Source organism: Falco naumanni, chromosome 4 (genome assembly GCF_017639655.2).
Source record: "Falco naumanni isolate bFalNau1 chromosome 4, bFalNau1.pat, whole genome shotgun sequence".
Lineage (NCBI taxonomy): Eukaryota > Metazoa > Chordata > Aves > Falconiformes > Falconidae > Falco > Falco naumanni.
Genome location: NC_054057.1, coordinates 25,571,179 through 25,596,660, shown reverse-complemented (window position 1 = coordinate 25,596,660; position 25,482 = coordinate 25,571,179). Strand labels below are relative to the sequence as shown.

Genomic DNA, 25,482 nt, shown 5'->3' with positions numbered 1-25,482 from the left:
GCAAGTGGAGTCTCAGGAGAGCAGAGGGAGAGAATCACCTCCTTTGACCTGTTGGCCATCTTCTTTTGATGCAGCCCAAGATACGGTTGGCTTTCTGGCTGCAAACGCACATTGCCAGGTCATGTTGAGCCTCTTGTCCACCAACAACCCCGAGCCTTTCTCCTCAGGCTGCTCTCAGTCCATTCTCTGTCCAGCCTGTACTTGTGCTTGGGATTGACTGGACCCACGTGCAGGACCTTGCACTTGGCCTTGTTGAACTTAATGGGGTTCATACAGGCACACCTCTCAAGCCTGCCAGGGTCCCTCTGGATGGCATCCCTGCCCTCCAGCATGTTGACTGCACCACACAGCTTGGTGTCGTCAGCAGACTTGCTGAGGGTGTGCTCAATCGCAGTGTCCATTTCTCCAATAAAGATGTTAAACAGTGGCAGTCCCAATACTGATCCCTGAGGAATGTCACTTGTCACTGGTCTCTCCTTGGATGTGGAGCTGTTGGCTGTAACTCTTTGAGTGCAACCATCCTGCCAGTTCCTTATCCGAGCACTGAGGGGTCCACCCATCAGATCCATGCCTCTCCATCTTAAAGACAAGGATGTCTTGTGGGACAGACAAATACTTTGCATGATCTAGATACATGACATCAGTTGCTCTTCACTTACCCACCAGTGCTGTAACCCTGTTGTAAAAGCCCAACACATTTGTCAGGCACCATTTGCCCTCTGCAAAGCCATATTGGCTGTCACCAGTCACGTCTTGTTTTCCATATGCCTTAACATAGTTTCCAGGAGGGTCTGCTCCATGATCTCGCCAGGCATGAGGGTGAAACTGACTTGCCTGTAGTTCCCTGAGTCTTCCTTTTTGAAAATGAGAGTTATTTATCATGCCAAAATAGTGTGCTTTTGCAGCCCATTCTCCATCTCTACAAGACTCTTAAGAACAAATCTTGTTCTTCAATTTACAAAGAATTTTGCAAATCTTTGTTAAAGTTGTCAGTGTGAGAAAAGTGAAGGATCTTCTGAGCCTGCTGCGAAGTAGGGAAAAAGAACGACCTTTTTGTTGCTAATAGCTGAAAACTCTTCAATATTGGATTTCAGTTTTACAAGTGCTTTTTTCAACGAGTTTTGACATCTGTTACATTTACTTGTCATGAATCATTGTTTTCAAAAAGAGAGTGAAATCTGGCATTTGCCAAAAGGTCACCAATGTAAATATTGATAATTTCTTCTGGAAGAGTTTTCAACACTGGTGAAGTTCAGGTCACCAGAAGACACCAGTTACAATATTTTAGCAAGTGTGCTGTGAGTCAAATCGATGTGTACTGCAGTAGATGCATTGGACTAATGACTGGTAGCGTGCACTCACAAGGTGTGGTTGGTGTGTCAGTGCTTACTTTACCAAGTCAATGAAAAAATAGTTCAAGATATAAAAATACAATATTCCTACTGAGTAAAGTCACTTGCAAAAAATAATGTAGGCAATTTAGAGGTGATGTTAGAAAGCACTCTGCTGTTAGATCTCATGACTGCTGATAGGCCTTTTCAACACCTTTTATGCCCTCTTTGAATTTTACTGTGCCAGGATCAGTAACAGGAAACAATTTTCATAGAGCTTATTATTAAAGGTTGTATTTCAAAATAAGTGATGTATAAGATTTCTATCTAAAGTTACCTGGTGGCAAAATAACATGGCATAACTGATAGACTGATGTCAATTATGCAATGCACGTATCACAGCCAGTATATTTTTAGAGGCAGTGAAAAAGAAGATCAATGTGTTATGAAAATGAATACTTAGTAGAAACTTTTGTGGTTCTTCTGGTTTACAAGACAGTTTCTACATTCTTGTTTTCTAAACAGATCAACCACAAACATATATTATCCCAGATTAACTCAACAGAGACAAACTAATAGATTTTCTTACTTTAAGCTACATGTGGTATAAGTCATGTCGTTAACTGTTGACAGCACAACAAGGTATCAATTAATACTACCCATTTGTTCTGTATTCAGGGTTTTCTTCCAATTACAGAAATTTATTATATAATGAAATTTGAAAAACAGTATTTTACATGGCTAATTGACAAGGCTCTGGCACTTCTATTTATCTTTGCAAAACAATATATAATTCAATGTTGGAAAGTCATTTCCAAGTAGTTCCAAGACAAGACATGCAGTGTTCTGCACTCTTAAGGAGGTTAGTCACCTTCCTCAGCCTTTTGTATAATTTGCAAAGGGCAGACATATATGTTGCTGGCTGCATTGACAAACTTGATGGCAATGTATGAAATGACTGTAGCAGTTAAGAAAAACAGTAGAGGTACAGCAGCTTTCTAAAGTTGAAGATTTTCTCTGTGACCAGAGCTGAGTGTATAAGGCATGGAAAGAGCAAAGGTTGCCAAGGTATAGTGCATAGGTGAACAATTAAGGGTATCTTTCTTTTCAGCTTTCAAGAAACTGATGTTTGACATTTCTCTTGGGTATACAAATGCTCTTCATACATTTCACTGACTGCTAAAATGTACAATTTCATCTTAAGGTGAGTATTAGATTATATCATAGACATAGAAATGTTTAAATGAGCATTCTGGCATCTGGAACCTGGTTGTGTGTCTGCCTCCATGATGAAGCCTGTGGAACTGGGAGTTATGGCTGAGGCCCTGAGTCTGATTTTTATCTGCAGGAAGGTAGCTTAAAAAGCAGGATGATTTTAAGATGGTCTATATTATGTATAATTTATCACGATGCGCTGTAATCTGTCGTGGATTTTTGCATCATATTACTGGGGAGTGTATATATACCTAATACATATCTAGGCTTACATGTAGTATACAGGGCGTAAGGTATTAGTCTTACTACTTACAAAAAATAGCTTTAAAGATGTAAGGTTGTTTCAGCTTCTGACTATTGCCATGCAAGGGAAAAAATACTTCTTTTTTAACATTGGTATGAAAATAAGTCACTGTTTTCATCATCCAAAGAGGAATTAGATAAAAGCTCAGAAAGTAAACCCACTACTTGGCTAGTCACAGTACTTAAAAAATTAACAGACCTCATAATAACTTTCTTACGGCAAGTGTTTGTAATCTTTCACAGGTGATGTGCCATATTACACTATTCTTTCTGAAATTAAAGCACAGCTTAGCAGGACCCAAGAAGAAGTTGAGTAAACTCAGCAGAGACAGGAACTGAGAACCGGCTGTGTCTCTCAGGTGACACTCTCAAGATGCTGAGTCCCCTGGTTCTGATCTGCAGCCAGTCTTACTGAACATTGCCCTAAGGCTCATGGCAGAGTCTTTTTTGCACCTGCTTATGAGCCTGCTGGCTTCTCCTTAAACATCGCCAGGGAGTGTTACAACACCCAAGCCTTTCATAAACAGTTGTGGAGGAAGAGTAGAGCCCTTTGGGTCCACCTTTTGCTTCTGTTGTCTGTGTGGGATGTCAGAACAGACTTGGGAAGCCACAAAGCACAAGAAGTTACTTAAGGAGAGGGTAGGTGTCTTTACATCCATGAGTAAGAGGCTAAGATGTAAGAAAGGAAAAAAATCCACATTTAATTTTGTGCAGGCTATAATGTCAAAGTCGTGTTAAAACACAATAAAGTACATAATCATGGACTTGAATAGTAGTTAAGCAGGACTTTTCTATATGAGGTTCTTCCCCTATCTTTATACCATACCTTAAATTATTTTCTAATGTTATTACTGTTCCTCTGATTCTGTGGTTAATTTTTCAACAGCGTTGGTCTCGTTTGTGAACTGTCCCTGTACAGATTGAAATAGTAAAAAATATTATTAAAAACTGCAAAAATCACTTGTTTGTTAACTAGTCCAGTAGTTGACTTGATCTGTATTTTGAGATCTGTAATTTGTTGCCTAATTTTTGACTCCCATTATTTGTGTTCTGCTTAGAACAGAAAACAACTGCCACTCTCTTCCCAAAGGAAATGGATTTTGTAATTACAGGAATTTTATCCATTTATATAAAACCCATTTTCCATAAATAATCAGAAAAAAATCTACATTCTGGTGTGCTTATAAAAATTAAGTAAGTAGGGGTATGGAAATTATGATGGAATTTTCAGTTTAGAAGCACATGATTTTTTTTGTATTTTATTTGTTTCTCACTCTGCACACGTTGCAGTGGGTGTTTCTCAAAGTGTAAGCCTGGCTGACCCGTGATTTCTGTTTCACAGCTGGATATCATCAGATATTTCTCTCCCCAGTTTCCACTTTAAGAGATGATGCTGTGGTGTTATAAAAGGCTTGTGCTACTTTGGACTAAATGGAATCTAATAACAGCTTCCACTCAGCAGATGACACTTTAATATCCTTAAACATCCTCTTAAAAATGTAATCCAAAGCAGTTTGTAGATGTAAGCTGGAATGAATCAGGAGGGCTCTTCTGTTACTTCTTTCCCTGTGAAATTTTGTCTGATGGTCAGAAAAATAACTGTGTTCACAGGTGCCTGGTTTGAATAGTGGTCTGGAGGCACAGCTGTGTAGTACTGATCTGAATTAGAGTCACGTTTATCTCCTCTGGTGTGTCACCTTGCTTCATCTAGATGAAAAGAAAAACTGTGAGGTGCTGAGGTGATCCAAGGAGGGAGCTGTGAGTGGCTAGCTCTAAGAGCAGCGCCGGGCTAGGGCCTGGCTCCTCCCCAGGTGGTGGAGGACTGGATTGAAGTCAGCTGAGCTTTTGGAAGCAGTGGTGGAATAATGGTTTTAGCGTGGAGTTGGAACATTCTGAGAAAAGTGATGACAAGTGAGCCAGTATTCATTGCAAACTACAAGGTGAATAAACAAAGCGACTGATGTGTTTAGGAGAAAGCAGAATTGCCTTGACAGGTGACTGATGCTAGTGACTACCTGCGTCCACCGAGACCATTTGCCCTCGGGCTGACTGGAGTGAACATTGTTGAAACCAATGGTGACTCTGATGGTAATGCTTTTGGGAAGGAGTTGCTCTTCGGCAGGTACAAGGATAGCATACTGGTTGTATGTTTCTCCATCACTAACAGTGGCATGTTTGACTGTAATTCTTGAGTAGCTTGCTGTTTTTGTGATGCTTTTTGTTTTGTTACACAGAAGAAATGTGGGATTCATCTGTCCAATGTAGTAGTTGTCCTGCACTCCCTTCCTAGTCAGTGGAAACTTGAGAAAGGTGTCTTAAAAGATATCACATACATCGTGCCCTACCATTATTCCAGTGCCTGTACTGACTATAAAGGCAGCCTACTTTCTAAGCATGTAGAAGTTTTCTTTGAAATCTAACCTGACAAGAAGTAGTGGGAGTGCACCTTCAGATGGTGTCACCACCTTCTCAGGGCTCTCATCACCATAATGCTTGGGTTTTGAAGGAGGATACATGGTAGAAAATGTGAGTAGTTTTCTTAATGAGGCTGAAGGGAGAAGCAAAGCTGATGGGAAAGAAAAAAAAATGCAATCTTACTCTGGTTTTGCCTTTGCCTTGACATACTGTGAAATAATCTGAATGGGGTAGAGAAATACCTCATTTTAATAGAGAAGAAGCGGCTGAGGCAGCAGAGGAGATCGTGTGTCTGTGGTTTTCAGTATTGAGAAGTATTTACTAGAAATCAAAAGATAGTCTGATCATTTGGGTCTGAATTTTGGAGTACTTCCTGCTTCCCTTCACACGTTCTATACAATTTTAGGTGTAAAATTTTAAATACTGGTAAGTATAGTGAACAAAAGCATATGATGTGTTTGAATATGTGCCTCAGGAACACGCTGTCTGAAGGGCTTTCACTAGCTGACCAACTTGACAAAAAGTTTGAAACTTGAGCCATAAGTAAGAAGTTTTAAAGTTTCACTTACAGAGACATAAGCTTGATTTGTTTGACTGTAAGGGGTAGATATGTAATGATTCATGGTACCTGTAGTCAACTGATGTCACTTGACAGGTTTGCGCGTGGTCTGGTGGAAGGTACACATCTGTAGGCCATGGTGTTCCCTAGTATGTTGTCTGGCCAATTGTGTTCTTACCTAGGTGATAATTGTGCAGCTGGCAGGAATTGTCACACATTAATCTTCTTAATTTCAGACTCGTGCTTGTTTGTTTTGTTTTAGTTTTTTTCTTTTCTTCCATTTTTCAGTTGTTTTACTTAAAATATGAGGTGTCTTGTAGATATATATGTATTTTTGAAAAGTTAGAAACCATTTCTAAAAAAAATTCTAATCTGAATTCAGATACTACTTTGAACCAGAAAGGAAAATTTATGTTAAAGCTATCATGATGTGTTGTGGGTTAGCCCTGGTAGGCAGCTAAGCACCGCATAGCTGTTCATTCACTTCTCCCTTGCACCCCAGTGCAGCAGGAAAAGGGGAAAGGAAGAATAAAAGCAAGAAAACTTGGGAGTCAAGATAAAACAAGTAAAAAAAATTATATTCTTTAAAAAGTGAAAGGTGAGCAGAAAGAAAGAGACCAAACCACACCAAGTGATGCAGAGGCAATCACCTACCACTTCCCCTGGGTAGACTAATGCCCAGCTAGTTCCTGTAGAGGAATGAAGCTGAGTTAATTAACAATATACAGCTGTGGGCTGGCTGATGTGGATAAGGTGCAGCTGTGGCTGGTTCCTGCTAAGTGGTTAAATAGCTCTAAGGGGTATGGAAGAGGGTCCCTGGATGAAGAGAGACCTGCAAGAGGTGGAGGGAGGAGAGTGCCCTGGAGGTAGGAGGGAGAAGGATGCAGCAGAGGTAAGAGGCAGGGTGAGCTGGCCTGAAGAGGATGAAGAAACAGCAGGAACAGTAGATGAACTTGTGAAACCTTGTGGGGTGTTGGTGGCTGTGCTGGGGCAAGGTGTGGGAGCTACTTGTTAAAGTTAACCTGGAATGGGGTGGTAAAACCCTTGTTGTGGCTTGATAGTTTTGATAGTGCTGTGACAAGTTGCCAAGCAAAAAGATGGCTAACCCCCCTAAAACTCCTTTTCCCTTTTATTGCTGGACATGATGTTTTATGGTATGGTTAGTTTAAATCGGCTACCCAGCTGTGTCCCCGCCCAGCCTATTGCACACCCACCAGTCTGTTCACTTAGAGGCAGAGTGAGGAACAGAGAAGGTGGCCTTGATGTTGTGCAAACACTGGTCAGCAAAAGCTAGGGCATTAGTGTGCTCTCAGTACTGTTTTGGTCAAAATTCTAAAACAGCACTGTATGAGCTGCTATGAAGAAAATTAACTCTATCCCAGCCAGGCTCAGTACAATCCCCACCCCTTATTCTAAACCATTTATGTCCTGCTTGAGAGCTGCGATATCCAATATATCCTCATTAGCCGCCAGACCCTTTCCTGTCCTTTGATTTAAACACAGATTTCATTCCTTTAATCTGTGGATCCTCCCTGTGAGATGTCTATAATGTGTCCACTGCGTTCATTTAGTCCATGACTTGAGTTATCACTGTTACGGTGGTCACTCTGAACAGGAGGGGCGTGTTGTGTTACTGGACATCAAAATCTGCTCAGATTAGGTCACTGCTGCACTCTTTCAGCTCTTGCAAGGCTCTTTCTCTGTTGCTTTAGGTGCTTTAGAACCGCCTGCTGTAGTTCTTCCTGAAACATTCAATTCAAATCATGGTATATTTTCCCCCAAGGTTAAATCTTCTTGAGGTACACATCAGATTTCCCCATCCTCCTGCATTACCCACCAAGTGTACTGGGTCCTTGAGCAAAAGCAATCTCATGAACAGGTTTGCCTTTTCCTAAGGGAGAAGCAAGCCACGCTGTCTTTCCTAGCCAGGTTCCCACATGCCTTATCTCCTTTTACAATATGCAGGGGTTTTGTTTGGGCAGGGCCAGGTCAGTGGTATTCTGAATATGATAGTGTAATCCTCTGGTATTCACTAGCCAAGTGGCTACTGCTAAATTTGCATCCTGCTGCTTATATGCCCCAGATCCCATCCCTTTCAGTATGGTGCTTGACAGTCCATTATATCTTTCAACCTTTCTCGCAGCTGCTGTGTGCCAGGGAGTGTGGTACACCCCATCAGCACCATGTTACTTGGCCCAGGTGCTGATGAGGTTGTTTTGGAAATGAGTCCCCTTGTCTGACTCAGTTCTCTTTGGGTGCCCTATTGCCACAGAATTCGCTTTTCAAGGCCCAGGATGGAGTTTCAGGAAGTGGTTTGGGTTACAGGGTGTGTTTCCAACTGTCCGGTGGTTACTTCTCCCATGGTAAGCAGATGGTGTTTGCCTTGGTAGGTTTGTGGCGCTGTGATATAACCATCTGCGAGGTCTCCCCTTACTGATACTGCAACCACCGTCCTTTATACCAGAGAGGCTTTACTCATGTGGCTTGCTTGGTTATGGTGTATATTTCAAATTTGTGAATAACCTTTGCAATGGCTTCAGTGGTGAGGTCCACCCTTTGATCTCCAGCCCAAATATGTGTTGCATCTCTCTCCCTGGATGTTTTGATGTTATATGGGACCAGTGAACTGTAAATAGTTCACTCATGTTCCCAACATTAGAGCATCCAGGTAGAAATTTACTCACCTGGCTGATGGGTGAAATTGTTTTGCCTGTCTTGGAGCTTGGTCGTGGATAGGGACCAAATGTTTTTTTTTGCCTTTTTTACGATTTCTGTCTTTCCTGTCCTGCTGCAGAATAGGCTGTCTCTTCTGATTCTTCCTCTCTCCCCCTCTCAAGAAGAGCTACTTCTCTTGTTACTGAGTTGACCTCTGCTTCCACTGTTTGCACTTGACTACAGGAGCAAGTACTGTGGTTGAGGGTTAGCTCTCTGTTTTAGTCTCAGGACCTGTTTGTATGGCCTCAGAGCAGGAGACCTTCTTGCCCCTTTGAGGGCACTGGACAGTGGCTTGATAGACGTGGGCCAGGCCCCCAGCATACCTTTAGAAGTCCTGCGTTACATGGAAAGCGTTGCCAAGCTTGCACCAGACACCAGGGAGCAGTGGACACGGTGTTTGATGAGTGCTGGAAACACTGTTGACAGAGTTGTTTGAAAGCTCTGTCCAAATGGCAGATGTTCAGAGTTCAGGATTAAGGGACTAGGCACACTGATGTAACTGCTCAGCATTTCATGCATCTTGGAAAGCAAACTAGAAAGGGGAAGATAAACAGCCATATTAAAACATCTCTTTGGAACCCAAACCTATGTGGTTCTGTAAAGATTCTGATATTTTTATGTTGCTTGCATGACAGTATTGTCTTGAGGATCTATTCAGCTTTAGAAGAAAAAGAATCTAAAGTGGATGCACGTCCTCAGCCTTCAAGGAGGTGTGAGTACTTAGGAGACTGCTGGAAACAGCCAGTAGCCTGAGTGCCTTTCTGAAGCAACCCTTGATTTACTGTTTTCTCTGAAAAGAGAATTGCATCCCTTGTTTTTTTGCTTAACAAAGAGTGTTGCCCCTGCTGCCATCTCCAGAGCTGCTCTGATTGTACCACTGCTCACAAGGCCTTTGGAAACAGACTGGGAAATGTTCCTGTGAGATGTCGAGATTGGTGGCAGCCTGGGCTGCAGTGATCATGGCCTGGTGGAAATCGTGATCTTGAGGGATATGGGCCAGGTGAAGTCTAGAGTCATGACCATGAATTTTAGGAGAGCAAACTTTCAGTTAAGGAATTAGTGGATGGGACCCGCTTGGAAACTGCCCTCGGGGATCAAGGAGCAGAACAGAGCTGGCAGTTTTTTAAGGATGTTTTTCTTAAAAGTGCAAGAGCTCTTGATTCCTGTGTGTAAATAATCAAGCAAGGAAGGCAGGAGACCAGCATGGCTGAGTAAGGACCTCCTGGTCAAATCGAAGTGAAAGAATGAAATGCACAGGCAGTGGAATCGGGGACGTGTATCCTCGGAAAAATATAGGGATGCCACCCAGATGTGTAGGGATGCAGTCGGGGAAGCTAAGGCACAGTTGGAGCAAAATTTGGCAAGGGGTGTGAATAATCATAATAAGGGCTTCTAAAAGTGTGTTGGTGAGAAGATTAAGGAAAATGTTCCCACCTGATAAATAAGACAAGAAAACTGGTGACAACTAGCATGGACCTGTTTTGTCTTTTTACTTTTTAGGGGGACATTAATCCTCAGTTGAAGCAGTCTTTTATCCCCATACAAACTGAAAGAAGGCATGTAGATCATGTGAGCAAAAAAGCTGTTTCCTAGCAGCAGTCCCTTCAGCTCCCTGAAAGAAGTTTGGTTTGCTGGCAGAAGAGCTTTTAAGTCTTTCCAAGCAGAAATGTTACCTGCTCACTGAAAAGTATTTAGTGGTTGGAGACTGTTAAATGTTAAGTGAGGGAACAGGCTTCTGCAGCAGTTTTGTTCTCTGTAGCTTGTTCTGTGTGTTGGCTGTTGTAGTTCCCTTCATTAGAGATGTGTCTAGCAAAACTGCAGCATGTGATACTTTGAATAGAATAATGACTGTGTAGTGTCCTTGCTGCTATGCTGAAAATGTAATGCTTGCATGCACTGAAGATGCTTTCTACTGATTAAAAAAAAAAAATAAATTACCATTCTAGAGACACCAAAATACATCTAGAATGCTTTTTTTTTTTTGAGAACTGCCCTTATGAAATACTTATTTTCCTCAAAAACCATGTTATGTTACTCAGGTTTGGAAGGACTTAGTGCTTTTACAGAGTTTAGCATTCAGACCCATTCTGCTTCAAAGCAATACTCTAATATAAATTAGGCTGATTTTTTTTTTTGGGGGGGGGAAGTGTGTTTTTTGTTTGTCTGTCTTAAGGAAGAGTCACTGCTGAATTACTGAATTAAGTATAATGCCCTTGTAGCGAGATACCTGTCCACACTCAGAATGTTTAATGCAATTAAATTCTTTGAGCTGCTGAGCTATCTTGTGCTTTTGTACAATTTCACCTTTCAGCATGCTATTTAGTTGTATTTTTTGTTCTCTACAAGCAAATACCTGTTTCTGTGTGGGAAGTTCACAGCCAGCTGTTACGGCATTTCAGCTGGGAGGTAAAGAACGATGCTGAGCTGGAAATAAGTGACAAGTGTCAGAGTTCATTTGTGACTGGGGAGGTGGTGTTTGAGGATGCAGTGTCACCAGCCAATTTGTAAACTTGACACAACTGAGGTTTTCTACACAGTCACAATATTCCAGGAAGGAAAACATCTATTTTATAACAATAAGAACGTGGGATTTTTTCTCCATGGACATTGTTTAGGGTCCTTTAGTTTTGTTAACTGTGACTCTGCTTACCTGATGATATCAAGGAACTGATCAAGCCCATTTTCCCTTGGTTGTTAGATTAATTTACATTCAGCTTTGTTTTTCTTGAAGGAAGCTGGAGGGGCTATAGAAATCTTGGAACAGTGAAGCTCAGTAATCTTGTACAAAAGTTGCTATGGCATTTCTTGGACTTTCAGTGATATTGCTTTGAATATAAATGGGATAGGACTTGATCAACGAGTAGCACTTGCTATTCTTCATTTCTAAGTAGTGCTGAAAACAAGTGTCTCCTTGCTGAAGCATGAAAATTTGTTTACTAATAAGATGTGACTTTCACTACTGGCTGGAGTTCTGCAAATGAGACCCCCATTTTTCAAACAAGAGCGAACAGGTTTTCTTCTCATTCGTATGAATTACTGCTTTTGAAGTGGAGTAGGGACCTGAACTCTGAGTTTCAGAAGGAAAGGAGTCTTGCAGTGGATGTGTCCACATAACGACTCCAGCATTAGCTGCAGTGTAATGTCAGCTCAACTGCCTGCCTTGAAAACCAGGCAGATTGGGAACAAAACCAGTCCACTCCAGTGGACAATGGAGCTAAGCAAAGCTGTCCACAAAAAAGAGATGCGTGGGCCGGTTCCGAGGTGCCCGTACGTAAGGCTAAACTGTTTCTAATATTCAGGCTGGCTAATCAAAAGTTACTGTGGTATAATTGTATTGAGCTATATTGGTTTAATGGCTCAAGCATAAACTGATGTATAGATTGAAAAGCACCTTTTTGTTTGTGATTAATTTACCGTAGGAATAACGGTTATGTGCTTATTTTGTATGATTATAATTGCAGGGAGAGTTGCTGGGTTCGTCACCTATGTAAGTTCTTTCCAGGGAATCATTAATGAGAAATGATTGTGTTGCTGCTTGGCTGGATTAATACAGTTCATCCCTTGCCACTTTATGGCACTGGAGGTAGGAGCTCTTTGATACATCATGTGGGCTGTTCACAGGGAGGCTTTTCTGCTGCCATTCCCACTAGAACACCGCCTCCTTTATCCAGGTCTGGAAGCGATGGTTTAGGTAGCAATAAAAGTGATGTTGAGGAATTCCATTCTAGGTCTGTGGTTTAGCTGTTCCTGTTTTTTCCTTTTGCTGAATTTGAGGGTTAGGATTTTTCAGCGTGTTCAGGGATTTGGCTGGAGGAGGAACTCTGTTCCTATGGGAACACTGTGTTTCATTAGACCTAAGTTTAGCAGAACATCGCAGCAGTTTAGCAGTAACCACTCCCACGTTGGTTTAGCCAGTAAAGCACTTAATATCCATACACACTTAGATTTTAATCTACATTTTGAAATAGATTAATAATAGTAGAATTAATATGTTTGTTTTCATAGTAGGATTAATTCTTAAAGGATTTAAGAGCTATTTCATTATTAGAGTTTGATGGAAAGGATCACTTTTTTTTTTAACCTTGGCAGTAGTTTTACTGCAGACCAAAATGCTGGGGAAGGTGTCTTTTATTTTCTGTGCATTTGTTTTACTGTTGAGACTTAGTTATTCAAGAGAGTTGGCTCTAAGCAGAGCTGCAGGCAAACTTCAAACTCTACTACTCATGCAGGTTTCCATCTTTTAAGCTGCTCCCGTGCATCATTTTGTTTACTTTAAAGCTAGCAGCACAGTATGTCTTTCCAAAAGCAAAGCTTGCTTCTTTGTTTGATAAAAAAACCCAAAACACCAAAACCCAATAGTACTTGCAGAGAATAGAAAAACAGTGTCAGTTGGTGACACCCGCTGCAGCAGTATGTCATGGAATCTTAGGATGAACAAGCTTACAAAAACAGATCTTGTGAGAAGTCTGACAGATGTTTTGAAAATACAGAAGAACTTAGCTACCCATGAGCTAGGACAAAACCTGCTTTTCATCTGTCCAGGACCATGTTCCCTTGTTGCAGTAACTGGAGAAGTGATGAGTGGGTGGTGATGAGATTTCAGAGGTGACAGGAAGCCTGGTTGCACAAGCATTGCCAGGAGCAAAAAATTGCCTCTCGCTAGGAAGGGAACTGTTACCAGGTGTCCATGGGTTTTTTTGTTTGAAAGATTGGAATCAGTGTCCTGAGTTTATTCTGAAAGATCAGCTTCTTTAGGGCACATGAATGCTATTGGTCTCTTAAGAACGTAAGTACATAAGCAACATAAGTGTGTATATATATAAGAAAATAAGTATACAAGTATATAAAGAACACTGAGATTTCTGTGTGGCTGAGCTGAACCCACATGTCTGGTCTATTGTTAAATGGAATTAATTATTTCTCACTTATTGTTTTCTGCTATGAAATGTATGTTTTCCCAGGCATCAAAGATCTTTGACGAGGTCATCGTTTTAATGAGAAAGTGTGGAAGGGAGAAACAGTTGCTGTGAAAATCAAGTTTAAAGTAGTCACAAGTATTGAGAACTCTTAAATCTGTTTTTCTTCCTCACCTTTATGGACTTGCTTGCAGCACATCTCAAAAGTATGATTTCAAGTTTATGTAACATAAATTCCTTCTAGAGAGCTTTGCAGGAACTGTGCAGAACTGAAAACTGGCAAGCCATTTGCTGAACATACGGGTTCAACCTTGTGGTGAAAAATACAAACTTGATGCACTTGCAAGGGACTGGAGTCAGATGAAAGCAAGATGTAACGAAGTCCCACCTGTGTTTTGTGTCTGAATTCTGGTATGGTGGTGTGGTTCGCTTGCTGTGCAATACTGCAGAAGCTTTCTCTTCTGACTGCCCATCACCAGGGCTCTAGCACGTCGGGGGGCTGATCTGGCCTGTGTGCTGAGTTTTGCTTCTTGTGGAAACAAAGGGAGAGATGAGGTGGGTAACGGTGCAGAATTAGTTTGCAATTGAGTTCCCCTTAACCTGGGAACCGTGTTGCAGTCTTCAGCAACATAAATGAAACTGAAATTTATATCAAAGCTTACATGAACTCTCTGGGAGCAGAGCCTCTTGTACATGCTCAGGACTGAGGTACAAGGGTGTCTTTTATACTTTGAATTCAAGATGGTAGTTCATGTATTCCTTATTTGCAAATGAGCAGCTCAGTACTGTCACTCATGCATCTCCTTCAGCTTGTTGCAGTTTTGTGTATGTTCTGGGATAATTGCTCAGCTCTAACTTCTGCCCCTGAGCCCAGTGTGGACAGCATTTCCCTTGTCAGTCACAGAGGAAAGAGCAGAAGAAAGTTTGGGGCATCTTTCTTTTCCCCTCTCTCAGGGTCTGGTGGACATGGTGCCCTGTTGTCCAAGTAATCCCTGAAGACTGAGCTTTTCTGGAGCTCTGCTTTCTCTGAAAAAACAGGCCACTGAGACCTGGTTTTGTAAGAAATTAAGTCATGTAGTCATGGTGTGTGTGTGTGTAGTTCAAACAGTGGAGATTTCACAAGGAGAGAGTTGTTTTCAGTACCCCAGTTGCAGGATAAGAATCAGAGTCCTTGTAAGCACTGTGGATTTTATTGGGAGCCTGGTCCTTAGCCAGGAAGACCCACGCTCTTTTCCCAGTTCTGCCATGAACTACTGCTGTGGGCAAATTGTGATTCCATATTATGGTTGAGGTTTCTCATCTAGAAAACAATGAGGACATTTGCTTCCTATGTAAATGAACAAATGAAAGGTATTAGATGACATCTAGGTGTTATTAACGATATTTTTTTGCCTTTACCCATTAGTAAAACCAAACCACTAGTATGTTTGTATATAGAAGTCAGTGTCTGAAACGGCAATCTTGCATGCTTTTTTGCATTACCATCCCTTATTTAGAAATCAGTTGTTTTCTTTTAACTAGCATTTCATAACTGCTCTCTGACTATACAGTTACCCATGCTGGTTTTATTTGGTTGGGTTTTTTTTTTCCATTTTATAGTAGTGTCTTGATGTCACTGTCACTGCAGGCATACTTATATGCATGAGATTTTGAGTACAGATGTTGTGAAGTGATACGGAAAATATGCCACATTTATCTGGCTCTTCTATAGCAGAAATTGTAAAGGGAAGGCTTTCTTTGCTTTGTTTAACCTGCTACCGACAGTTTAAGCAGCACAGCAAACAGGATTTGGAATGAGAAACAGATACAGCTACCATGGGCTTCATTTTAACACAAGGCAATCAGTCAAATAGCACAGGGATTGTTTTATATATAACTTGGGAAGGTTTTGAACATCTAAACTGGGTGCCAACTCTTTGTATATGACACATATGGTCCCTATTAAGGTAGTCATTAGAGACCAAATTGTCTTTTACTAAACAACGTTTCTGTGAAGTTGGACAATACTACTTTAGCCTCATTTACAGAGGGACAAATAAGGAACAGAGATGTCTAACTGATGAGCACATGCAAATGGGGTTGGCAACACCTCTTCTCAAGCATCTGCAGGGCAGACCGCCACAGTTCCTTCTGGTGCTCCAGCATCGTGCTGTACAGCATGATGGTTTAGAAACCAGCTTGTGAAGAGCTGATATCACGGTGCTGGAGGAGGAGGAGGAATACAGCAGTGTAGAAACCTTTTCCTCTGTGTCAAGTTGAACTGCCCTTGCTTTTTGGTTATATGACTTGAATTCTCAAGTACTTTTGGGATGATTGTAGCTGAAATACAGCTACAGAGACTTTATAAGCCACCAAAAGAAAAGGAAAGAAGGATTTACATGTACCTTCCAGGGAGTTCATGTGTGTCCATCTGTTTTTTGCTGACTACAAAATAATACACATGATTTCAAGGGCTTTTACTGACTGTCTGTAGGGATTTCACTAGTTTTAAGTATCTGTCTCTACATAATTGCTGTAGATCTCATAAGGGCTTGTGTCCCTCCAGACCCACACTACACGCTTAAGCTCTGCTCATGAAATAAAATTAAGCACAATGTATTAAACAAGTATGTCCTAAACAACCCTTCACACAAGACAGAACTAGCTGTAATATCATAGGTTTCTAAAATGAAAGGTACAATATAGTAAAAATGTACATTTGTGATTAATCCTCTCTCTTCCACATCAATCTCATTCTCTTTCCAAATACCATTTTGTGGTTAAGCTTTCTTCTCCAGGTTTGGGAATTGGAAGTGTCTTTTTTTTTAAGCTCACAGCACTAAAGTCTGTTTTAAAATTTACTCTGCTTTCTTTCAGCTTTCAATGAATAACAAATTAGCCTTATTTTCCCCCTTGCCGTTCTCTCTGTTTTTCATCAAATGTCAGTGGTACTACAATAGCTGCTGGTGTTGGACCAGGGCAGAGAGTAGGCATCAGACTTCCTAAAATAGTACCGAATCCTCAGGTCTGTTTGCAGTGTTCCATGTTAAGATCATTCTGGATTGAGGTGGTGGGTTTGCTGCTGCAAATCTGGGGACATGTTTACTGAGGAGCTTGTTCAAAGTGACTTTGCTGTATCTCAGGAGCTTACACAGGAATGAGCTGCAGTTGGAACTGTGGTCTCTATCAGATGCTCTGTCATCAAAGTTGTAATTCAAGTCCACTTTAGAAACTGAGCAGTGATGATTTAAAAGCGGTGAGTCACAGATTACCCTATCTATGTGGTAAAGAAATGTACAATTTGAGGCCCCAAATGCAAAGGGTCCGATGTGTGTGTTAATTGACATAGCAGTTTATTATCTGTTGTGTCAAAGTGGTGGTGAAGGGATTTGCTTTACCTTGGCAAACCTCCAGGAGAATTCATGTTCACCACTAAAATAGCACGTATTTCTTCATCGCTAGCTCAAGAAGGATTTATTTGGAGAAGTTCAGCCACCTTCTTTTTAGTCTTTGTCCCCAATGAGTTCGTGATTAAGTAATGTGTTCCGACATAATTTGCTGTTCTTGCAATAGCATAGTAAATAATGGTTTCTACAAACTATAATAAAGCCATAGCTCTTGAGCCAGACCACTGCATAGAGCTGAGTGAGACTGCAATGTTGTAATCATCTCTTGAGGGGCAAAATAAACTCTTACCTGGAAGATGCAGTACATGAATGAACGTTTGCAAGGCACACATTTGCAGAGCATATCAGCGTTTGGTTTGCAGGGTGCCAGTTCCATGTGCTCCTCTTGCATCTTCCTGTGCCCTCTGCAGTGCATTCCCTTCATCTTTATTTCTCTCTGAGCTGGAGAGGTGGGAGTTTGTGAGGTGGCTGACAGAATCTGAGACCCATTGCAGACTCTTTGGTATATTAAGGACATCTTTTTCCACACCATTGCTGGCAGTGATGGCTACTTAGGACCTGCTGTGCATACAAGAAGTTGAATACACATGCTTAAGTACTGGTGGGATTAGGATTTGCCTTCACTTACTCTTTGGATTTTTGTCTAATTCCAGGGCGTTGTGGGACTGGCTCCTGTAGACTTGGTGCAGTGATGGCTTCAGAGAATACTTCCCCTTCAAACTGGTGCTTCCCCAAAATGAACCAAATTTACAATGAAGTAATCATTAAAATGTAGCTCAGGAGTGGTGGAAGACAAAGGCTACTTGCTAGTAGAAGCTTCTGGCTTGGTAAAACTCCCATGCTACTAAATATTTTATCTTTATAACATGGTACCTGGTGTCAGACATTTCCCTCCTTGTTCTACATTTGCTTAATGTAGTAGTTTCTGTTGCTCATTGGAGATGGATATTATGTATATAAACTACTGCTTACACGTACGGTTGCTCTTTATATTTTTTGCCGTATGTTTTTATTAACTTTTAGTAATAGTTCTGCATTTTAGGGTTTTCAGTTAGGTTTAGTCAACCACGTTTCATTTTCCAGACAGCTGTTGATGTGAAGCCAAGGGTGGAGATCTGTAATTGTTTCAAAGGACACCAGAAGGTATTTATTATTTTCAACCCAAGTGAGTAAATCTGTCACAATGCCTGTTACTTAGTGGCATGAGAGTAAACTACTTTATAAGTTGTCGGTAAACCAGCAAGGGTGGTTGTTTTTTTTTTTTTGTCTCCCCCAGCCCCATTCATTTCCTTCATTATGATATGTAGTGCATTATTTTCTTCTGGCTGAACTCTGTACTGGAGATGCACAACAGCAGATCTGATCTGATTAGGGAGGTAGAAATGTGTCTGTGAGAACAATCCTCTTGGCAGAAGATACATGATTTAAGTAATATCAGCCACAAATCTCTTTAGAGAGATGTTGAATGAAAAAAGTTCAGAAATATTCTATCATTTGTAGGCTCATAGCTGGTTATAAAACTGAAGCTTTCCTTTTAATGTGATGGTGAAACCTCAGCAAATAGTCATCTTAAGGTTTGGACCCTTTTTTGAAGTTCATCCAGACTATTACACCCTTAAATTCTGTAAAATCTGGCTGCATATCACATGAGAATAGGTGTGCTTTTTTTGTATGTGAGGTTGTTTGGTACTGCCTGCCTCCTCTTCATCTGGAAATGCTGCAAGAGAAATATTTTTCATTATATGATGTTTATAATTATTTCGGCATTTTTCATTCCAGATTGGGTGGAGGTTACCAGGATGATAATTCAGTTTGAACTCTGATTTAATATATGACTATTTTAAAAGAAATTTCTTGTTTGAACCACCTGGGGCAAAATAAAGTTTTAAATCTTCTTCATTAAAATACACCACATATCTGGTTCTAGGATACTACAAGTTTCCTGTCGAGGATTGTGGAGTAGCAGAAGGAGTGAATGTCCTGGAGTATCTTATTACGTGACTTACCTCAAGACTAGTTTATGTAGAGAGAATTTTGCCCGTATTTTCTGAATACTTGATGGACTCAAAATAACAAAAACTAACTCATAATGTATTTAGCCTGCTGTACCCTTCCATAATGACATCACACGCTGTGAAGCTGATTTATGTAAACCAGGATAGTTGTTAAAGTGTGGTGATTGTTTTGTTTTTTAATTCCTGATCCTTCTTGTTAAGCAATGGCAAAACATAAGTGACTGCGTGTGTGCAGAGTGTCTCTGTAGTGATCTGTTCATGAGTGCTGCAGAGGTGACAATTGTCTTATTGGAAGTGCTGATGGGTCTGCTGGCTGCAGTCAGTGAATGCCTTCAAAAGTTTGTCTTCAGTAACATGATGTATGGTACTCTGCTTTTTGTGAATTGTTTGGGATTTTTTTGAAAGAACAATTTTTCTTTGGAGAGTGCTCATTTGTTGAAACTCTTAATAAAACAATCTATTAATTTTCTTGGTCTCATGAAAATTTGGAGGAGGGAGTTGTATTTTTTTGGGGGTGTGTTTGTGAACCAGTCATCTGCAGTTTTTCTGTGCAGAGATGTTGAAGAAGAGGGAACAAGAATGTACCACATTCCTCTCTGGGGAAGTATGGATGAGATTGAAGCTTCTACTTAGACTGACCAGTGCCGTGAGTGGTAGGCAATTGGGTACCCTGAGATGGGTGAGGTTGTCTGTTTAAATGGTTTGAGTGGGCATCCATGATACGCTGTCCCATTAAGGCAAGTATGTGCACTAGCATTCCTGCTAACTGCCTGTGTGGTTATAGGTAAATATATAAGTATGTTTTCTCACAGGTAAAATAACTCACAAAATTTCCAGTTTTTATGAAAACTAACCACACAGTTGTTATCTTTTTTAGTGGAAACATAAAGTACATGAGGAAAAGCGTTTGTGCTCTGAAAATGTATTGTGCTAGAATATTGAAAACTGTCTTTCATGACAAATGTGTTGCAGATCAGAGATTGCTCCAAAGAGGAATAAAGTATTTTTCATGTTCTCTGAAAGTATTTTCAGTAATCCATAGTATGACCAAATAGTTGATTCCTCAATAAACTTTACAGTTTACTTACTGCTGAGCATATGAGGGAAAAGCATATCTTTATATGAATTTTGGTGCTCAGACTATGCTTAGTTTTTGGGTTTTGGTGCTGGCCTAATGAACTGAATCGAAACTCTTAGCTACGTTAATTTTTCAGTTCGCTGATCACAAAGCTTATCACCCGGCTCTCAGTGAATATACCTTTTCTGAGTATTAACTAACTAGGGTCCTCGTTAACTAGCCTGAAAGAGATGAAAATGTGACTCAGCACAGAGAATAATAACCTTCCCACACCTCCTTATAGTCCGAGAGGTGAAGGAGCTTGTGCTACTGTACTGCTGTCCAATTACTTGTCCTGGGAACAAGCAGAAAATGCCATTTCTTGTTCTTTCCTTTCACAAAGCATGTAATTTTTATGCCTTTGTGCTGAAGTACCTCCAGTCAAAGGCCAGGGCGTCTTTGTTATAGTCATTTGATTCTGCAGAATGAAAAAGTTCCCTGCTCTAGCCTTTACCATCTGAATAAAGAGAATTACATAAGGCATAAGAGAATTGGGCATAGAAGAACTGAATTGGAATTAAATACCTCTTAACCCCTACCTCCCTCTTAAAAAAGCTTGCAAGCCACTTGATCAACTACAAAATGGCTGTACTGTAATAATGAGGATCCAGTTGCTCCCTTCTGAGCTGGCTGCAGCACCGTACCATGCAGAGGATTTTTTTTAATGTGAATTTTCCGTTGCAGTGCATAAACTCTTAAATTACTTAAATGTTTAGGTGAATTGAGCTTTACTAGCAGACACGTAACTCTCAAATACTTGAGATTTTTTGTTATCTACATTCCTGTAATTGTGTGAAAGAACAGTTATAGTGCAGGTAGTTTTTTGTGGTGTTTTTTTTTTAAGAGAGAGAGGCTATTAAGGGAAAGTCATAAGGAATTCAAACTATTAAGATAACATTTTTATTCAATTTTGTCTCTTTGGGATTCAGTCTTTCAAATTCAATATAATTCCCTGCTATTTCGGCTCTGGCTCTTTGGCAACGTTTAATCAGATTTTCTAGCTATGTTGTACTTTAAATGCAAAATCAGTGGAAAATGTTTTTGCTCACACCATCTAACATTTATGAAAAAAAAAAAACAACCCTGCAGAATTCATGGAACAACACTGAACTTTCTATAGGATTTTACATCAGGGACGGCGAGAAAAAAGAGGAAAAAAGGGGGAAAAAAAAAAAAGAGAGAAAGATTTAAAAGAGAAAGAAAGATATAAAACCTTTCAATTTAGGGTACATTTATATGAAGCCTGCTCAGATCACCAGTATTTGGAGGCTTTATTACTCTACATGAACAGATGGGTGAATTGGGTGGCTGTGGCAGCAGGGAGCTGAAGTGGCCGTCGATGGGACACACTTGCTCACCAGAGCATGGCACAGAGCAGGGCTGGAGCAGAGCCAGATGCTCTTTTGAACCTGCCTGGTGTCTGTGCTAGGCACAGCACTGACCTGTCTGGGCAGCTGTGTGTTAGCTCTGCCATCCCTGCACTGCAGTCCATCGAATGTTGTAGGCATGCCTTCAGATGTGTCATTCTTCAGGTCCTCTGGGACTGTCTTTCCCATATTCAGCTAGCCATCTTCAACTCCTAATTTAGTCCAAGGACATAAAGAATGGATGCAACCGGGTCACATGCAAGAATGACACTATTAAAATAAAACAGCTAATGTTTGTATTTTATTTTTAGCTTATTTCCTGTTGTTTCCGTGCGGCTGCTGATGTTGTCACAAAAGCTTCCTTTCTAGTTGCTTTGCTTAAAATATACATGCATTGTGCATACATGCATCTGCGTGCCAGAGCATCTAGGTGTGGACACGTCAGCTCAACCAGTGGATACGCTTATGAAAAAAGCGGCATCAGCTCAAACTCCCTGAGAATGAGAACTGTGAGGAGGCTGCAGAAGGACCTTTCTGTGAGGCTTTTTCTTCTTCTGTGAATACAGCCCTGGGAATGCAGACGCTCTGCAGCCTGTATTCTCGGCCTGTGTGTTTGCAGGCAGACATTTCCCGTGACAGACAGGCAAGAGGCAGTGGACTTCAGTCTTGACCCAAACACTGAATGTCTCTGCTACTTTGCAGCAAAGGACCGAGTCAGCATTAGTCCCCTGGGGTTCTTAATGTCAGAACGAGTCATTCGTCAGGAGTTACTGTATTTATATGTACTGAAAGGCACCATAGGACCTTCAGATGCTAGTGCAGGATGCTATCCCCTGAGGTGTCATGTGGTTTCTTGCTCTCCCTTTTCTATTTTTAATTTTCCTTTGAAGTGAATTTATTGAGTTGTGCAGGACTGAAATATTTTTAAATACAACAAACAATAATTCAGCTTCCTTATTTCTTGCCCTATTCATGTACTGACCAGACACTCTTTGTCTTGTTAATTTCCGATCTCCTCCCCCCATACTCTTGTTTGCTTTCTGAATTTCTTTGGCTTATGATAACACCACAAAACCCATCCCATTACTCATTCAGGCTTATTGTTTCTTTTTTTTTTTTTTTGTGGGGCATAGCCAATTCTCATAAATATAAGTTATCCCCGGACAGGTGAATTTCAGCATGTGCTGTGTTGAAATCGAATGTTAGGCATTACAGGGGATTCCCAACCTTTCATGAGCACTGCGAACAGGTGTAGTTAGGAATGTTTTTTTTTCTTCCTGCTGGGCATTTGCTGCAGTTGGGAAAATGATAAATGTTGTCAACAGCTAACTTTCTGTGTTTAGCTTCCTGTTACCTTCTCGTTGCCTGAGGGTACAAGAGAACTGACATTGTTACACAGCAATGCATGTTGTGGATCAGTCCCAGCATTACATCGTCATTTTTACCACAACATCATGTCCAATGGCAGATGAGGCATGAGTTATCCACATTTTGATCAAAATGCCCTGTTCTTGGCACATTTGTGTGTGTTTTTTTAAAGATACTGTAGATGTCTCTAGTGAGAGACTTCTAATTCTACTTAAAGTGGCATTAGGAGGTCCTGGCTATAGTAATGCCACCCAAAAGACAAGGTTTTGACTACTATCCATCTGGGATCTCAGAGTTTCACATGGAATCTCTCAGTTGTATGAGCATATGAGTCAGTTCTTCAGGCTCACAGTGTAGTACCCAGAGCTTTCGTTAGAGGTCCTTCAGCAGAATATCTGCATGATAGACCCAGTGTTATACATTCTGTATGGGACCCTGTGTAGCATCCTCTAAGTATGATATGCGAATGCATTCTGCTCAAAACTTCTATCCATTTTTTTTTTCTTCTCCTAGGTATTACGACAACTTTACCCAGTGCACAGAACGTGAAGCCAACAATGCAAGTTGCTTTTGGCCAAACCCCCTTGCAGAGGGCTTTATCACTGGAATTCATAAACAGTTCTTTTCAAACTGTACTTCAGAAAAGGTTCACTGGGAAGATCCACCAGATGAAATTCTCATAACTCTGATCTTGATCCCAGTCATGTTGACATGTGCCATGATAACACTGGTAGTATGGTGCAGCAAGAGAAGTGATATCCTGGTGTAAGTTGTTCCTCTGGGCTTTCTTTATCTCCAATTCCTTCATCCAAAACCCCTAAGAGACGAAGAGAGAAACTCAACATAAAGGTTTGAGATCAGCTGAAGTGGAACCTGTGAGATACTGAGACAGAGGCAATGCTCCTGTGAACAATGAGCTGCCTGCTGCTGCTGCAGAAGTCACTGCTTTTGAGCTGGGCCATTGGTGTTGCTGGTGCAAAGCTCTCTACTTCCATGGGACCTCATCATCATGGAATTCACAGACAGCTCCCAGAAACAGGAGAGCCTCTAGGCAAATGGACCCGTTACCTGAAAAAAGGGTAAAGTTACTTTCCCATGGGTAAAGCTGGTTGGTGAACTAGGTGTTGCGAAACTGCATGTAGGTATGGTGTTACTGACTGCAGGGGAGATGATATCTCTTGAGTTTTTGTGCAGGACACTTGAGGTTTTCATCTGTGATCCCTGTAACTTAGATCATCACTGACGAAGGAACTGAACATGGATTTAACCAGGTGGCAGCTTTTCTGGAAGCTAGTCAAAAGCATTATCAAAACCTGGAAGTATTGTCCTGGCAAAGGAACAATTTATGTGTCCAGTGACTAGCCCCATGGGGGAATTATCATGCCATGTTATAAAATGGTTTATAAAATACCTTTAAGCATGGCTACTTGGAATTGTATGGCTTACAAACAAACTCTGGGAAGATATACAGATCTTATTTTACAGAGCTGGAAAATGTGAAATTGGTTGATTATAAATATACTAAGGAGTAATGAAGAAACTTTCATATGGCAGACTCTTTATTTTTCCTCTTTTATAATTACTCCTGACGACTTGTGTTCACTGTATACTCCCCACTCTCACTTCAATTTATGCAAGTGATATATTACAAATAAATTTGAAGGTGTCATGTTGATGAGGTGCCTTTCAGAGTGTAATTTTGTACATAAATAATTACTCATCCTGTAAAGAGTGTGGGAACTAATGTATGAACATCAAAGCTTGGAACAGACATAGGAGGAAAAAGAAAAAAATATACTCAGAAATCTTATTCTATAAAAATATTCCTGTGTAACAGTTTAAGTAAAGTTCATATGCCCCAAATAAAACAAACTTCTATGTTTGTGTTGTAAACCTTTCTTTTCTGTAAGTTCACAAAATGCCTTTAGTTGAATGCTCTTCTATTATATATGAGGAATAACTGTTACAAGTGGCTCTTCATTTTTCCATACCTTGTGCACACAAATAAAATACAGGTGGAATGGTCAAGTAATGGTGTTTCATATCTTTGCTAGTTAGATTTTCTCCTTTAAGATTCTGGCTCAGTGTTTGAGACTTAGGTCTGTGTGTATGAGAAGCGTTTCCAGGCTTGATTCAAATTAGAAATGCCCCCTTTACTGGAATTGTTTATCTGTAGATAGATAAAGAACACCTGTAGCCATAGTGGTTTGTTTTCACATCCTTTCACAAGGGTTGAAGGCACTGGCTTGTTTTTTCATTACCCTGATGTTAGAATGATTCATTTTCTAAGGTGTTTCCTGTGTGTTTTTCCAAAGATACATTTTCTTTCTCTAGATGTTAGCTGAAGATTGCTCTTTGTAAAAGAAGAATGACATGTGATTTTGGTTTAGTTTTCTACTTTATTATTTCCTTCATGAAAATGGTTTGGTCCACCAAAACTAGTGGGGAAGCACTATTCATTTGATCCAAAAGATTGTTTGGGTAAGCATTTTGTGTGGCCAACCTCAAAAAAATGTATTTTTTGCATGGAGTTTCATTTTAATCCTCATTTTACTTTAAATTTTAACAAGCTTCAAAGCAAATTTCAAACCTTTAATTTGTAAACCACATATGAATAATTGTGACTTTTTCAAAGATGTGTTCATTTCAATCCAATTACCATATTTGATGCGAATTCTTGACCAGTTCTGGCTTGTTTGAAACTGCATTCACCTGGTCATCTGAGAGATACCAGCCAGCTAAATTAAATGTAAAACAGATTGGCCTGAGTACTAA

The 25,482-nt window shown here is 40.5% G+C and overlaps 1 protein-coding gene across 3 annotated transcripts in view; it reads left to right on the top strand.

Moving 5' to 3' along the window:
• The window catches only part of RAMP3 (receptor activity modifying protein 3), a 61,554-nt gene extending 36,819 nt beyond the window's left edge, over positions 1-24,735 (top strand). For all 3 annotated transcript variants that reach the window (XM_040592328.1, XM_040592330.1, XM_040592329.1), the window contains one exon: positions 23,221-24,735. In XM_040592328.1, the coding sequence (XP_040448262.1) occupies positions 23,221-23,476 (256 nt within the window). In that variant the 3' untranslated portion in view covers positions 23,477-24,735. The remainder of the gene's footprint in view (positions 1-23,220) is intronic.
• Positions 24,736-25,482: the final 747 nt, after the last annotated feature.